The 15667-nt window shown below is 40.5% G+C and overlaps 1 protein-coding gene across 3 annotated transcripts in view; it reads left to right on the forward strand.

Annotated features, from left to right (window-relative positions):
• The first annotated feature begins 72 nt into the window (after nt 1-72).
• The window catches only part of ATG2B (autophagy related 2B), a 72967-nt gene continuing 57372 nt past the window's right edge, over nt 73-15667 (forward strand). For 2 of the 3 annotated variants that reach the window (XM_059056089.2, XM_059056090.2), the window contains exons 1-6: nt 73-709; nt 7158-7320; nt 10941-11093; nt 12288-12390; nt 13680-13842; nt 14610-14789. In XM_059056089.2, coding sequence (XP_058912072.1) covers nt 548-709; nt 7158-7320; nt 10941-11093; nt 12288-12390; nt 13680-13842; nt 14610-14789 — 924 coding nt within the window. In that variant the 5' untranslated portion in view covers nt 73-547. The remainder of the gene's footprint in view (nt 710-7157; nt 7321-10940; nt 11094-12287; nt 12391-13679; nt 13843-14609; nt 14790-15667) is intronic. The other variant, XM_067027811.1, reaches the window with a different exon arrangement.

The following is a 15667-nucleotide window of genomic DNA, read 5'->3' on the forward strand; positions in this document are numbered from 1 at the left end:
CGGAACTGCCCCCTTCCGGGCACTTTTCCCCGCCTCCTTCGGCCCCCAGTGTGGCGTCACTTCCGCCTTGCCAGGCCGCGCGCTGGAGTCCGGGACTCGCGGACGCGCTCCGCTGGTAGCGTCCTGCAGTCGGGAGCGCGCCCTGTGGATGACAACAAATTCGTCGCGCAGAGGCGGTGGAGGTGTCCGCCTCAGCCCCGGCCTCAGGCCCTGCCGTCTCCACGCGTGATCTCTTGCATCCTTTCTCTGGGCCGACTAGGACCCCCTCGGAAGCCCCCGGGCTTGGGGTGGCGGGGACTCCTCCGCGCCTTGTCCCCACCAGGCCTAGCGTGAGCGGCGAGGCACAGGTGATGGGGTCTCCCTGAGGGATTCCCGGCGCCGAGCGGGCATGGAGGGGCCTCCCCGGGCTTAGGCTTCGCCGCGGCCTGGGCTCGCCGGCCGGGACCTGAGACGCCGCCGCAGCCGCAGCAGCGGCCTGGAGCCAGAGCCTGGGCCCCCAGGCCGGAGCCGTCCGCAGCCCCCGCCGGCCCAGCTGCCAGCCCTCGTCATGCCTTGGCCGTTTTCGGAGTCCATCAAGAAGAGGGCCTGTCGGTACCTCCTGCAGAGGTACCTGGGCCACTTTCTGCAGGAGAAACTGAGCCTGGAGCAGCTCAGTCTGGACCTGTACCAGGGCACCGGGTCCCTCGCCCAAGTTCCCTTGGACAAATGGGTAAGAGCTGCCGGCGGCCAGCCGGGCGGGACTCAGTCTTCTCTTTAACAAGATTCGAACGAGTGTCATCCAAGATTGGTGACGTTCAGTCCCTCTCTGGGGATTGTTTGGCTCCAGGTGGGGCAGTACTCCGAGAAATGTGTTCAAGTGTCGTGTAATCTGTTTCTAGCAAGTTTGCGCTCCCAAATCACGTGTTCCAGAAACTTAACGGAGGTAATGGAGTCTACGCTGTGGGAATCAGCGGAGTCAGTGGTTTGGGCGGGCGTGGGTGTCTGTGAATCTGGCTGAAAGGGGTCCACGGAAGGAGGTGATCAGTGCTCCCTCTTTGGGTTCTGTGCAAACAAGTCATATTTCATGGGATGACACTCTGGAAAGATTAAGGATGAGGAGGACCTTTGAGGATGTCAGAATGCCTGGGTATTCATTTATTTACTTGGGTTTGGTTACTTGCACACCGTGGCTTCCGTACAGCGTTTGGCATCTGGAAGAAAGTTAGGTGAAGGCCTCCTCTGCTCGTTTGCCGGCTTTTGCTTGATACTGTGTGTAGAAGGCCAGTAGGTGAACGGTAGTGTGGCTCTAATAGTGCTGCCTGGTTGTGCCTGTTCGCTTCACGTGACAGATCGTAACAGCGGGTGTTGCAAAAGCACTGAAGCTGCAGCGTTCAGACATTTAAAAACCTGTTTTCCGCTTGTCATCCAGAGGTTGTGAGTTGACTCGTCTTAAGAGGTGCTTCATGTATAGTTAAACCTGCATCTGTATGTTTTCAGTGCATAGTATTTTACTTCATGTGTATTCAGCCTTCAGTTTGGCAAGAACGGAGTGGCTCTCCCACTTCCCCCCACTCTTTATTTGTTGCACTAGAGTTTGTGGCTTACAGTTTGTGTTGATTGTACCATTCTAAAGTATTACTATTCTGAAAGCATTCCAACACGGTTTACATTTAGGAAATCATCAATGTAGGTAACTTTCCTGTGGTAGCTGGGCAAAACAAAAGGAAACATTTTTTTCTTGATTTAATCTGTGTAAAAACTTGTGTTTTCTTTTTGTTTTTCTTTTATGTAAAAGTATTTTAACAGAGTAGTGACTTCTTTAGCCGTAGAAACCTGAAAAACTCAAATTATGGTGACACTTTACCATGACCCTTAAAGTAATTTGTACTGGTATAAATAAGCATGCAATTTTATCAGCAAGTGGACGACCTAAACTAGGGGGAGTATACAGGATAGTGGGAAAAGCCTTGGCTTGAGTAGCAGAAGGGCCTAGTCCCACCCCAGGCTAACCCATGCTGCCACAGATAGCCAAGTGACATTGGACATAGTAATACGCCCGAGTTCGGTAAACATTAATGGAGTATCCACTCCACGCCAGGCACTGGGGCAGGGTACTGCATTGCTGTAATTCTTACCGAAAGATAAGGATTCTGATGGGTATTTTAAAATTCATTGAGGGCTTCCCTGGTGGCGCAGTGGTTGAGAATCTGCCTGCCGATGCAGGAGACACGGGTTCGAGCCCTGGTCTGGGAAGATCCCACATGCCGCAGAGCGGCTGGGTCCGTGAGCCACAGCTGCTGAGCCTGCGCGTCTGGAGCCTGTGCTGCGTAACAAGAGAGGCCGCGATAGTGAGAGGCCCGCGCACCGCGATGAAGAGTGGCCCCCGCTTGCCACGGCTGGACAGAGCCCTCGCACAGAAACGAAGACCCAACACAGTATAAATAAATAAATAAATAATATTTTTTAAAAAAATTCATTGACCCATAAGTCTTTCCTTTTGGTACAGTTATGAATAGACTGTCTCGAAGGAGGAGGGTTGGATATCTATTAACAGTCTTTTTTGGGTTGAATGACTTGGCTGCATTATTCTTTTAAAATTATTATTTATTTATTGAAGTGTAGTTGATTTACAATGTTGTGCGTATGCATTATTCTCTTTTTTAAAAATTAATTTATTTATTTTTGGTTGCATTGGGTCTTTGCTGCTGAGCGCGGGCTTTCTCTAGTTGTGGCCAGCGGGGGCTACTCTTCGTTGTGGTGTGTGAGCTTTTCATTGTGGTGGCTTCTCTTGTTGCAGAGCATGGGCACGCGGGCTTAGTAGTTGTGACTGGCGGGCTCTAGAACTCAGGCTCAGTAGTTGTGGCGCACCGGCTTAGTTGCTCCGCGGCATGTGGGGTCTTCCGGACCAGGGCTCGAACCCGTGTCCCCGGCATTGGCAGGCGGATTTTTAACCACTGCGCCACCAGGGAAGCCCCTGCATTATTCTTTAATGACTTTTCACATTAACCCTATAAGGTGGGTATTATTATTTCTATTTTACAGATGGAGTTAAATAATTTGCCTCAAGTCACACAGCTAGCAAGTGGTATAGTGAGAATTCAAGTCTAAGGCCTAAGCCTATTATTTCTTTATTAATCACATGGCTTCAAGCCAAGGAAAGAGCAGTTAATGTAACTGAGCATTTGTTTATTTCCCTTCCCACTGTGGAACTGCTAGTCTTCTCTTTGTTCCAGGCTGATGTATGGCCTGAGTGAGAGTGCAAATGCCCATTTGTACATTAACTATAGTACAACTTTTAAATCTGTTTTATCTTTATTTGAATTCTTATGCCTGGGCTTAAACTAATAAGGATGTATTCTTTTCCTAGTTAGTCTCACGGTATCAAAAAGAAGCATATCACTTAATGTCTGCTTTTCTTCATCCTGCCAAGCACACCTTGAATCCCTAGCAGTGCTCATCATTGTACTAGGTAGGCACTGTGGGAGACAAAGAACCATAATCAGCATTTAGAGAGTGTTTACTTGGTACCAGGAACCATGTTGGTAGCTTTACACGTTACTTCGTTTACACTCACAATAACCTTAAACTGGTAGTATCGCTATTTTATGGCTGAGGAAATTGTGACTCAAGTTAAAAACTTGTCCAAAGCCACCCAGCTAGTAAGTGACCGAGCTACTGTGTTTTAAAAGACTATGTTTTAGAAGACTATTCTTCAAACGTGTTTGCCCAGTTTTCTTTAAAAAATTTTTGAAACACTAACATATTCCTTTTACATTTTAAAATTGACTTTAAAATTTTTTCATTATACGTTTAAATAGTTGTAAGGATAATGTAAATACTGATATAATAAAAATATAGTTTTTTTACCCAATAAGATCTAAGTACCTGCCATTATATATTTAAACATGCTTGAACAAGGTCACCATTAATAGTTGGAAATTTAACATTGTATGTTTTCCCATTGAACTCATATGCCCGTCCAACTTCCTCTGCAAAACGTTATTGTAATTTGTATATTTTATGCTTACGTCTTTTATTGATCATGCTGTCATTTCTCTAGAATAAAAACATGTAACTAAATTGAAATCGATCATACTAAAAATTTTTGTCACAATTCAACTTTCTTTTGCATTAAGTGAATATTTTCTAGTGTAACATTTTAATTCCCATAATGATTTCTTCACTATTGATTCTTTTTTTTTTGAGTTTTTTAGTGGTTGCTCTAGGGCTTACCATATTGATCTTATCAGTATCTTCTTCACATAATCATTGGGTTTTAAGTGATTTTTCCCCTGGATTGTTTTGATATTACAATTTTAAGGGCAGTTGATCAAAACAATATATTATATATTTGAATAACTGAACATAAAAACTTATTGGAAATATATTTATTGATGTTATGGGTGTGTTTCCCCCTCTTCCCTGATTTGTTCATGTATCCATAGATGAATATACTTACAACTAGAATTTGATAGGGTTCAGCATAAATTTCACTCTAAATTTTTAAAATAGTTATAAGCTTGAGAAACACTGATGTCCTAAATAAGTAGATGAGACTTATACGGTTTTTGCAGTAGCAGTATCACTTAGTTCTTTGAATGGCAATGCCAAAAATATGTATAAGGTGGGGAAAGACCAGAAAACTTACTGCTGGTCGTGCCTGAAGATTTTTATATCTTAGGCAGTGCATAAGGGAGGGTTCAGGAAGGGAAAAAGATATGCCTTTTTTGGCTCAGTGGGAGAAGGGAGACTGTACAAGGGAACATGGGAAAGGAGACCCAACAGGATGCCACTGCTTTAAGTACGCTTCTCAGGAAGGTCCATTTTAGGAAAGAATATATTTGGAGGTTGGGGATCTGGAATTTTATACCTTAAAACCATCCATGCCCGGGCTTCCCTGGCGGCGCAGTGGTTGAGAATCCGCCTGCCGATGCAGGGGACACGGGTTCGTGCCCCGGTCCGGGAAGATCCCACGTGCCGCGGAGCGGCTGGGCCCGTGAGCCATGGCCGCTGAGCCTGCGCATCCGGAGCCTGTGCTCCGCGACGGGAGAGGTCACAACAGTGAGAGGCCCGCGTACTGCAAAAAAAAAAAAAAAAAAAAAGAAACCATCCATGCCCATGTATTCTTTAGGAAGTCTGTAGGATCACACAAACACTGTTGTGAAGAAAGCCTATTAAAATAGTAACTTCCAGTGATTTCCCTGGTGGTCCAGTGGTTAAGACTGTGTGCTTCCACTGCAGGGGGCACAGGTCCCTGGTCGGGGAACTAAGATCCCGCATGCTGTGGTGCAGCTAAAAAAATAAAAAAAAAAAAAAAATCAAAGTAGTAACCTCCAGTGATAGAACGTGAGCCAGTCTAGATCTCAATGTTCAACGTTAGGTTTGTAGACAAAGAATTACAACACTACCCTTATGCAACATAGCATACAGGAAGCACATTACGTGTAGGCTGGCATTTAATACATTTTTGTTATTTTAATTTAAAAAGTATATTGTCTGTCAGAAAAACCCATTTAATTATTCTACTAACTGTATTTACATCCATCTGTCTTCCTTTTGTTGTAGTTAAAACTTCCCTGAAATTGCTGTCAGTGGGATCACCTATACCCTAAATGTCACTAAATTCAGTGGACATTTAAAAATCTTTGACTTCTTGTTAGTTCTTGTTGCACTTGACCACCCTTTATGCTGTCTTTCCACAGTTTTCTGGGGTAAGAGGCTCTCTTGATTCTCTGTTTGCTTTTTTTTTTTTTTTTTTTTTTGCAGTTTACTTTGCAGGTTCTTCTTTCTTAACTTGTTTCTTTTTTTTTTGCCGTACGCGGGCCTCTCACTGTCGTGGCCTCTCCCGCTGCGGGGCACAGGCTCCGGACGCGCAGGCTCAGCGGCCATGGCTCACGGGCCCAGCCGCTCCGCGGCATGTGGGATCTTCCCGGACCGGGGCACGAACCCGTATCCCCTGCATCGGCAGGCGGATTCTCAACCACTGCGCCACCAGGGAAGCCCTTAACTTGTTTCTTAAATGTTGGTGTTTATCAGGATTCTGTCCTAGGCCTCTTGTCTTTTTACTCTACATTAGTTCCCAAAGGCTGTCTCTCCTCACCCCTGTGGCTTCATTTACCCTTTGTGTTTATAAAGCCCTTCTGTATTATAAGCCCAGATGGCTCTCCTGAGCTCCAGACCTCCTAGACATCTCCACCTTGATATACTCAGATATACTCTTTGGAACTGAATTCTTCGTCTTCCCCTTCCCCTGTCTCAGTAAATGGCACCCCTATCTAAGCCGTTGCCCAAGCCAGCAACCTGCGAGTCATTCTTCATTCCTTCTTGTCTTTACCCCTCCTGATGCCAATTAATTTTACTTCCTAATATATTACAAAAATCCATTTTCCTCTAACTTTCCTCATTGTCACTATCCTTGCCAAACCAAACTTTAGTGTCTCTTACTTATAACATCCTTTCTGCTGGAGTTTTGCTTTCCTCCAATACGTGCTGTACACATGACAGCAGGAGCGGCTCACTAAACTTCTGTCCTCATCATGGCGCCCGTGCTCAGAATCTTTCACTGGCTTCACATTGCCCTTGAGATAAATTTCAGGCTCTTTAACATTAATTACAAGGCTTTTTGGATCCCATTCGCCCTTATCTGTGTAGCCTTATCTCTGGCTCGTCACCCTGGCGTGCTCATCACCCTGGCATGCTACAGGAAAGCCTAAAGCAGCTTTTTCCACACCTGCCCCCCACCCCGCCCAGAACTCTTGTATCTCAAATATGTGTGCTTGTACACTCTGACGTCTGCCTTCTTTGAATCCTTCTACACGCTATTGTCTCTCTCTGGACCACTGTGTCCGATTAACTCCTCAGCCTTCTGGTCTCAGCTTTAAATAGCACTTCCTCAGGTGGCCTGCCTTGTATCTCTAGGTTAGCTTCTTTTACACGTTCAAATAGTACAGTGTATTTCCTCCGTCATGCAGCTTATCACAGTTTAGTTAAATGTGTCTTTTGTGGTGAGCTGTTTTGTCAGCTTAGTGAGGACCAGGAATCATCTTTATCTTGGTCTCTGCTTTCTTTTTCCTTAGTGCCTGACACATGTGTGAACATGTTTAGCATCTCTGAATAAGTTAACAATTTTAAGTTCTTGTTCTTGTGATTTCAAAATGCACTTTTTTTTTTCTCTTTAGTGTCTCAATGAGATCCTGGAGTCAGCAGATGCGCCTTTAGAAGTCACTGAAGGATTCATACAGTCAATTTCTCTGTCCGTTCCATGGGGCTCCTTGCTGCAGGATAATTGTGCACTGGAAGTGAAAGGGTTAGAACTGGTCTTCCGACCTAGACCTCGCCTAGGTAGGTGTATATTGTGTGTTTCTGTTTGTTTCTATTTTTAATTTTCAGAGATTGGGAAAGTAACCTAATTGCGTTAAATTCAGTATTAATTTTGCATTGTATTTGTGAGGTTTTCGGTAGATAAAATATTAGGGCGTGGTCCATGTGGGGTGTGTGTGATTGTATCTTCAGAGTTATTTCTGTCTCTATTTACCTACAGGAACTTTAGTATATAGATGATTGGTTTAATTGTTTGTTACCAATTATCTAAAGTGACTTATGCTTTTTTTTTTTTTAACTTGTAGTTGATTTACAGTGCTTCAGGTGTACAGCAAAGTGATTGTTATATGTATTTATATGTTTATATGTATATATATTATGGTTCAAATTCTTTTCCATTATCAATTATTACACAATACTGAATAAAAAGTGACTTATGTTTTAAAGATACAAAGTATTGTGCCAGAAAGCAAGGAAGTGCTCAGAGATTGATGGAGAAATGTTAAAAGGACACAGGATTGGGCTTGAAGGGGCTCCCATTGGCCAAATCTAGAAAACTTGGGCATCAAAAAGGATAATGACAATAATGGATTATAAACCCCCTAAGGCCATGTCAATACAAATAAGTAAATAAGTATGTAAGGGGGGCAAGAAGAAGGGAAAGCTCTTCATTGCTACTACTTATAAACAAAAAAAAAATGATAGAATATCCCCATGTTTTCAGCCACCATAGTAAAAATTAATGGTATCAAGATCATCAGTGAACGCTGACACCATTCGGTGAAGGGTTGTTGAAAAACTGGATATTTAGACAGTATCAGAATATCTCCCACTGTTTACATATTATTTGCAGAGGGAAAAAGTTTCTTTTACAGTGCAGAAAATTGACAGTCACCACCATAACTGAGTGATTAAGCTTAACCTCATCAATAATGGGTTAAACTGACATCATGTGTGTCCTGACTGAGGGACTGAGAAAGACGTGATCACTTATGTATTATTCGTGCTAAAAGTGCTTAATCTGAATCAAATCACGAGGAAGCAGTCAGACAAATCCAAAATAAGGGAAATTCTATAAACTAACTGGTTGGTACTGTTAAAAAAATGTCGGTGTCATGAAAGACAATGAAGGTAGAGGAACTGTTCAGATCAAAGGAGACTAAAGACATGAATTCTCTTTCTTTCTTTCTCTTTCTTTCTTTCTTTCCTATGAAGGGTGTTATTGAGGCAGCTGGGGAAATTTGGGTATTGAATGTATGTAAGATATTATGTCAATGTTACATTGCTTGGGTGTGTTAATGGTATTGAGCTTTTGCAGGAGACTGGTCCTGTTCTTAGGAGTTACATGCTGAAGTCATTAGGAGTGAGTGTTATGATGTCTGCAGTTTACCTTCAAATGGTTCAGTGAAAGTTTGAGAGTGTGTATGTAATCTTTTTATTTTTATTTTTTCCCTGGCTGCACTGGGTCTTTGTCGTTGTATGTGGGCTCTTTGTTGTGGCGCACGGACTTCTCTAGGTGTGGCATGTGGGCTCAGTAGTTGCAGCGTACGGACTCTCTAGGTGTAGCACGTGGGCTTAGTTGCCCCACAGCATATGGTATCTTAGTTCCCCGACCAGGGATTGAGCCCATGTCCCCTGCATTGGAAGGCGGATTCTTAACCACTGGACCACCAGAGAAGTCTCAGTGTGTATGTAATCTTGATGAATCTAGGTGTAGGGTATGCAGGTGTTCATTGTACACCTCTTTCTTAGGATTGAAAATTTTCAGAAGAAAACTTTGGGAAGGAAAAGATTTAAAGTAGTAGCAAGTCATTGTTTACAAATATATGCATGTGGTAGCTTTAATTACATATATGATGTTTTCTGATTTATCAAACATGTATACTATGCTTCTTGCATGCCAGATACTGTTCTGGGTGGTTTACAAGTACTATCTTCACAAGTAGCTCTTTAACATAGATACTTTTAATTGTCTCCATTTTGTCCAATAGGAAATTGAAGCATAAATACTAGGTTTAATAACTTGTCCAAGCTTATAGTTAATTAATTGGAAAAGGTGGGATCTGGATCTAGACAGTCTAGTTCTGGAGCCCCTATTCTTTATTTATTTATTTATTTATTTTGCGGTACGCGGGCCTCTCACTGTTGTGGCCTCTCCCGTTGCGGAGCACAGGCTCCGGACGCGCAGGCTCAGCGGCCATGGCTCATGGGCCCAGCCGCTCCGCGCATGTGGGATCTTCCCGAAACGGGGCACGAACCCGTGTCTCCTGCATCGGCAGGTGGACTCTCAACCACTGCACCACCAAGGAATCCAGGAGCCCCTATTCTTAACCACTGTGCTATGTTGTGTCTTGGATTGTCTACTGCAGAGAGTGTGTGTTTATGTATAAGCTAGTAAAGTCATGATGGTGAATCATCTTAAATTATGAACTTAAATTCTTTCAGTGACAAGTGATGTTTGTAAAGATATATTTGAAGAAATATAATCCCAAGTGCTGACTGAAACACCAACGTTTAAGTTATGCTTAGTAAAATTTAGTATCTGTATTTTTAAAATTGATAATCTATGCGTGGAAATTCTTAATAATCTGGTATTTAATTAACAAGAATATTTTATATTTTAACCAAGCTGAGTAGATATAGTAATACTTTACTAAGGAAAGTCAAATATTTTACCCTTATTTTTAAAATATTTCATTAAAAGGACTTTTAATTTTAGAAGACACTAATTCTAGTAATTTCTGTCAGTTTGTTTTGAATAACATAAGGAAGTGTGGTGGAATTCTCTCATAAGGGAGGATCTGGAAAGGACTTTTCACAGTTTGTGTGTTCCTTCTCCAAGGATGCTCTTCTGCTTTACCTACATTTATAGTAACCTTCTAAAGCCTAGGTCAACTGCTATCTCTACTTTCCTGTGAATTCCCTCAGCTAGAAGATTTAGCCTCTTCTCTTAGCTATCATAATATTTTCTGTTGACACTCAGTAGTTGGCTATTAATTCCTCTTGATTTTATCTCATTTCTTCTAGTATCTTGTAGTCTCTTTGAGGGCAGAATTAATAATTATTTTATTTTTCTTTCTTTTACAGCAGGGTCAGCTAACTATGACCTGCACACCAAATCTGGTCTTTCATCTGTTTCTGTAAATAAATTTTTATTGGAACATCACCATATATACATAATCATTCATTCATTCTCTCTGGCTGCTTTTGTACTAGAGTGAGAGAGTTGAGTAGTTGTGATAGAGACCATATGGCCCACAAAGCCTAAATAATTACTGTCTGATACTTTGTAGGAATTTTGTTGACCCCTGCTCTATAGTGTTTTGAACAATACCACTCATATAAAATATCCATTAAATACTTGAATGAATATGTGAATTAATATTTGTCAGATATATATCATGTAATGAGAGCATGTGCCTCTGGACTTTTTTCTGTGATTTTTTTTTCCTTCTCAGTTATTATAAGGTGATGTTTAAATCTCAGGAGTAATTTCTAGACTATTGTATCCCTGGGTGACACCTTGATGCTGAATATCTCTTGCAGGATTAGGAATTTATCTTTTTGAAATGTGTGATATTAAGAAATGGCTTTGTTGTAACTGTGAGAAGTTATTTAGGATTAATCTATATTTTCTGCAGCAACTGGTTCTGAGCCTATGTATTGGTCAAGTTTCATGACCAGCAGTATGCAATTGGCAAAAGAATGTCTTAGCCAGAAACTAACAGATGAACAAGGAGAAGGATCCCAGCCTTTTGAAGGACTTGAAAAGTTTGCTGAAACCATTGAAACAGGTTTGGCATTATTGAGTATTTTCAAAAATTTTAGATTTTACTTAGTAGCAAGCCTTGTATAAGAAAAACTCATTTGAGTGATTTTAAAAGAATTGTTATTCTTACTTCAGAACTTTAGAATTGAGGTTATTTTAAAAATTGTACAGTAAATCCCCCACATACAAACCTTCAAGTTGCGAACTTTCAAAGATGTGAACGTGTGTTCACATGTCCAATCACATGTTAGTTCACGTGTCTGGTGTACATTGTCACGTGTGTGCATCCTCTTCAAGTGGTTGTGCTTTTGTGTACTTTACTGCACAGTACTATATAGAGTACAGTAATATAGTATCTTTATTTCAAGCCCAGAATGTCGGGAATCAAGCATAAAAACAGCAGTGATGTAGCTGGTACTACTACCAGCCCCTGTATGCCAGCTGTTGTGCTGTACTACTGTACTTTTCAAGGTACTGTACTGTAAGATTAAAAATGTTTTCTTTGTTTTTTGTGTTTTCTTTTATGTATTATTTGTGTGAAAAGTATTATAAACCTATTACAGTACAGTACTATATAGCCAATTGTGTTAGTTGGGTACCTAGGCTAACTTTGTTGGACTTGCGAAAAAATTGGACTCGCTCTCGGAACGGAATTCGTTCATATGTAGGGGACTTACTGTATTCAATTAAATTTCATGGTTTTTTTTTACCCTAGTTTCTCCTCTGTTTATTTTATTTTATTTTATTTTTTGTGGTACGTGGGCCTCTCACTGCTGTGGCCTCTCCCGTTGCGGAGCACAGGCTCCGGACGCGCAGGCTCAGCGGCCGTGGCTCATGGGCCCAGCCGCTCTGCGGCGTGTGGGATCTTCCCGGACCGGGGCACGAACCCGTGTCCCCTGCATCGGCAGGCGGACTCTCAACCACTGCGCCACCAGGGAAGCCCTCCTCTGTTTATTTTATTATGTTTGCATAATGAAGGGATTAGAATTCAACAGATAGTGTTAGTCATTGCCCCAGGTTGAGATGTAACATGGGTAAGTGCTCAGCAAGGCAAAAATATTTATTACAAAGCTCAAGATTTGCAGATTTTTTTAAGGAAAGAAATTCAACTTTTATTTTGTAAGTTCTTATTAAACTAATTTAGTATTTATTCCTTTCATTAGAAGTTTTTATTTAGTATACACATGGTCTCATGTTGACGGTTACCTGTTTACTCTAGTACTAAGAAGAGTAAAAGTCACTTTTATAGACACTGTCTTGAGAATTGAACATGTGCCAGAAAATTCCAAAACTGGAACTGCACTTGAAATTCGAATAGAAAGGTAAGACTTCTTATATCTGAAAGCAAATTACCCTGTTCTTTCCTTTGTAAATAATAAAATCTGACTCTCCTTAGATTTCAGGATGCTTTTGGAATTTAGAGGTGCTTGTATTAAGTTAATATATTATATTATTTCTGAGTAAAGTGCTTTTCTCCAAGTTATGTTCTAATCCCATTATAGAAAACTGAAAGTATCAGTTGGGGTATAATTATATATAATATAATGCTCTGAATATTTGATTTCACAAAGCAAGTAATTCTCTTTTAGTTAATATCAAATCAAAATAATGACTATTTGAGTGGTACTAAATTTAAGGTACTCCTGTTGGAGAGTTTCAGTTTTTTCATATGAACAATGTACTATTTAGATGTGTCTCATTAACGTGATAGGCTTTTTTGCTTTGCTTTATTTGGTCTATATGCTGCTTTAGGCTAAGACTGTTGTTTTCTTTGAAGATTCTGTGAGGGTATTTTAAGGTCAATATGTACAATAGTGATTTACTTAAAAAGATATAAGCACATCACTTTTTGTTTTCTGTGTTTGCCCACTTGGAGCGCCTATAAATAGCTCTAAAACAGGAATTGATTTACATACCCACTACTGAGTGTTGTTTTGAGGTAGTAACTCTTCACCTGTGTCTTAATGCCACATGAGCTGCCAGCAGAGATAAGCAGAAAGAAGTATGTACACCGAGCACCAAAGACACTTTGTATGTGGATCTGTTGGGGGCCTTTATTGAGTTCTGGTTTCTGTCTTTCACAAAACATAGCTATTAGTGAAACAGTTACTGTTAACAGATCTTTGAAATTAGGTTGCATTACCTTAAAATGGTATATTTTAAAAGTTTCTAACATCTCATGCATTTAGCACAACAGTATTTTATTTAAGCTGAAGATGAGTCGTAAGGACTCATAGAATAGTTACAGGAATTCAAGAAATGTCATGTCAGACGTGTGACTTGGAGCCAAATGCTGTCTCACTGTTAACCAAGAGATGTTTGTGAGGGAGCACAGGAGTTGTTTTCCTTGAAGCTAACTTTAGGAAGTTATTAATTTTTTCCCCCAAATTTAGGAGCCTCAAAATGTTACCTTCTTGGGCTTAATGTCTCTTCATGAAAATATTTACTGTAGTAAAGCATGGTAATGCTGACCCACCTTTTAGGTATATTCTAAGAAGAGCTAACACTTGAAAAATTCCTTTAACTTCAACAGCTTTGTGCATTTCTTATAATTGCAAGTAGGTTTTCCTAGGAGTTTTATGCAAATGCTCTTTTTGTTTTTAACTTTCAGAACCATGTACTGTGATGAAACTGCTGATGAGTCCTCAGGAATTAATGTACATCAACCCACAGCTTTTGCTCACAAGTTACTTCAGCTCTCTGGAGTGTCTCTCTTCTGGGATGAGTTTTCTGCATCAGCAAAATCTTCCCCAGTTTGTTCAACTGCACCAGCGGTAAGGAAAACAAAACAAAAAAACAAAAAACCAAGATCATAGATTTTTGAAAGGTTTACATGAGGGTTATTAAAATTTCCTAGGATATGTAATATGTACTAATAGGTTTCCATCTGATGTGAGAGTTAACACAAATATTCAGTAATGGGGGCATATATTTTGGAGATTTAAGACTACTCACATTTATAAGTAATGCCATTTCTGCCAGTTTGCTCTGTATTAATTTGATAGAGAAACACTGGATTCTATGTCTTAGAGGGGAATGATATATTAACATCTAATACCCTTTTTACAGTAAAAACAGGAAATCAAGTAATGTTCACATTTACCTTACATGCTGAATGTATTGCTGAAAATGTATCTTACAAGTTATATCTTAAAGCAGTTTTATAATTAAGGAACTCTGTTAATCCCTTCTAAGAGTGGAGAGTCCTTTTATAAATTAGTCACTCCATGATTTATCTTTTACTTTATTTCACAAATCTTATTTTCTTAATTATAGAATGTCTATTAAATTTTCTTATTATGGAACTTGAACAGAGACTGTGCGAAATTTATTCATCAAGTTCTTTTCCATGATTTGCCTTTATTAAGGTACTGTGCTGTTTCATGGTAGCTCTATAATACTGGTTTATCCATTGTCACATCATACAGTTTTCATGTCAAATACTTTATTCTTCTTAAACTGACAATTGTATTTTGCATTTCAATTTATTTACATTAAGGTATTTTAAAGAATTGCGTTTTTTCTTATTGCCTTACTGTAGGAAGCCGAGCCAAAGCTGTCCCCTAGCTGGAGTCCCAGAATTGTTTATGAGCCACATCCACAGCTAACTAGGAGTTTGCCAGAGGCAGCACCGTCTGACCCGGTGCAGATTGGAGGACTAGTCGGTAGCTTGGGGTTGAGTCTCACGTTGAAACAGAATGAGGTACTTCCTGGAGCTAAGGTAAGTATTCGTTTTATTTTCTGTAGATAAAAACAGAAGAAAGCCACAGGCATCCTTTACTCTTTGCGGGGACCCACTGATTGGTTGCTGTAAATTATCCTGTGACGAGGGGGCCATGGTCTTGGAGTCAGCGTTTTTACTCTCAGCTGGTGCTTCTGTCTGTAGGTGACAGGGTTCGGGTGAAGATGGACTTTCTGCCCATCTGCTGCAGCTCAGGATTTGAAGCTGTCTCCTACGCTTACTTCCCTCCACTTTCAGAAACATTCATTAGTTCAGATAACTAGGAATGTCTTAAAGAATCTCTGTCATCATCAAATGATAAAGTTAAAGGAAGGAGAGATTGAGAAAGCAAGTTGACTGAAGGGGATGTTTAATTACGTGTATGTAAAACTATCCACCTATGTGTATTTTGAATGGAATGTCCGTTTTTATAATATTTATGAAAAGAGATTGATTTTTTTCATGATGTCTCATAGCTTTTTGAAGACTGTGTAAAGACAGCTGTACTCATGTCTTAGGGAACAATATTGAACAGTCTGGAGAATCAGGAAACTTGCATGTATTTAGTCAGTTAACAATGTGTCTGTCAGGTACTATTTTCAGACTCTGAAAACTAATCTTCCATATAATCTGTGTACAATGTAGTTTGAGAAGATATCAGGGTTTATTCATTTGTATATTCACTTATCTAACGAGCTCTAGACATGAGAGTGACTACTGTATGCCAGACCCCATACAAGTTCTTGGGACAGATGCAGAGATGAACGGAATGCAATCTTTGTCTTAGTAAAAGATAAAATAAGGGCATAGACATGGCTGTGGGAACGTGGGAGAGGAAGCCACTGAGTACCTGTGAACATACATAGAAAGGTTTTAAG

The sequence above is a fragment of the Kogia breviceps genome, chromosome 3 (genome assembly GCF_026419965.1).
Source record: "Kogia breviceps isolate mKogBre1 chromosome 3, mKogBre1 haplotype 1, whole genome shotgun sequence".
Classification (NCBI taxonomy): Eukaryota; Metazoa; Chordata; class Mammalia; order Artiodactyla; family Physeteridae; genus Kogia; species Kogia breviceps.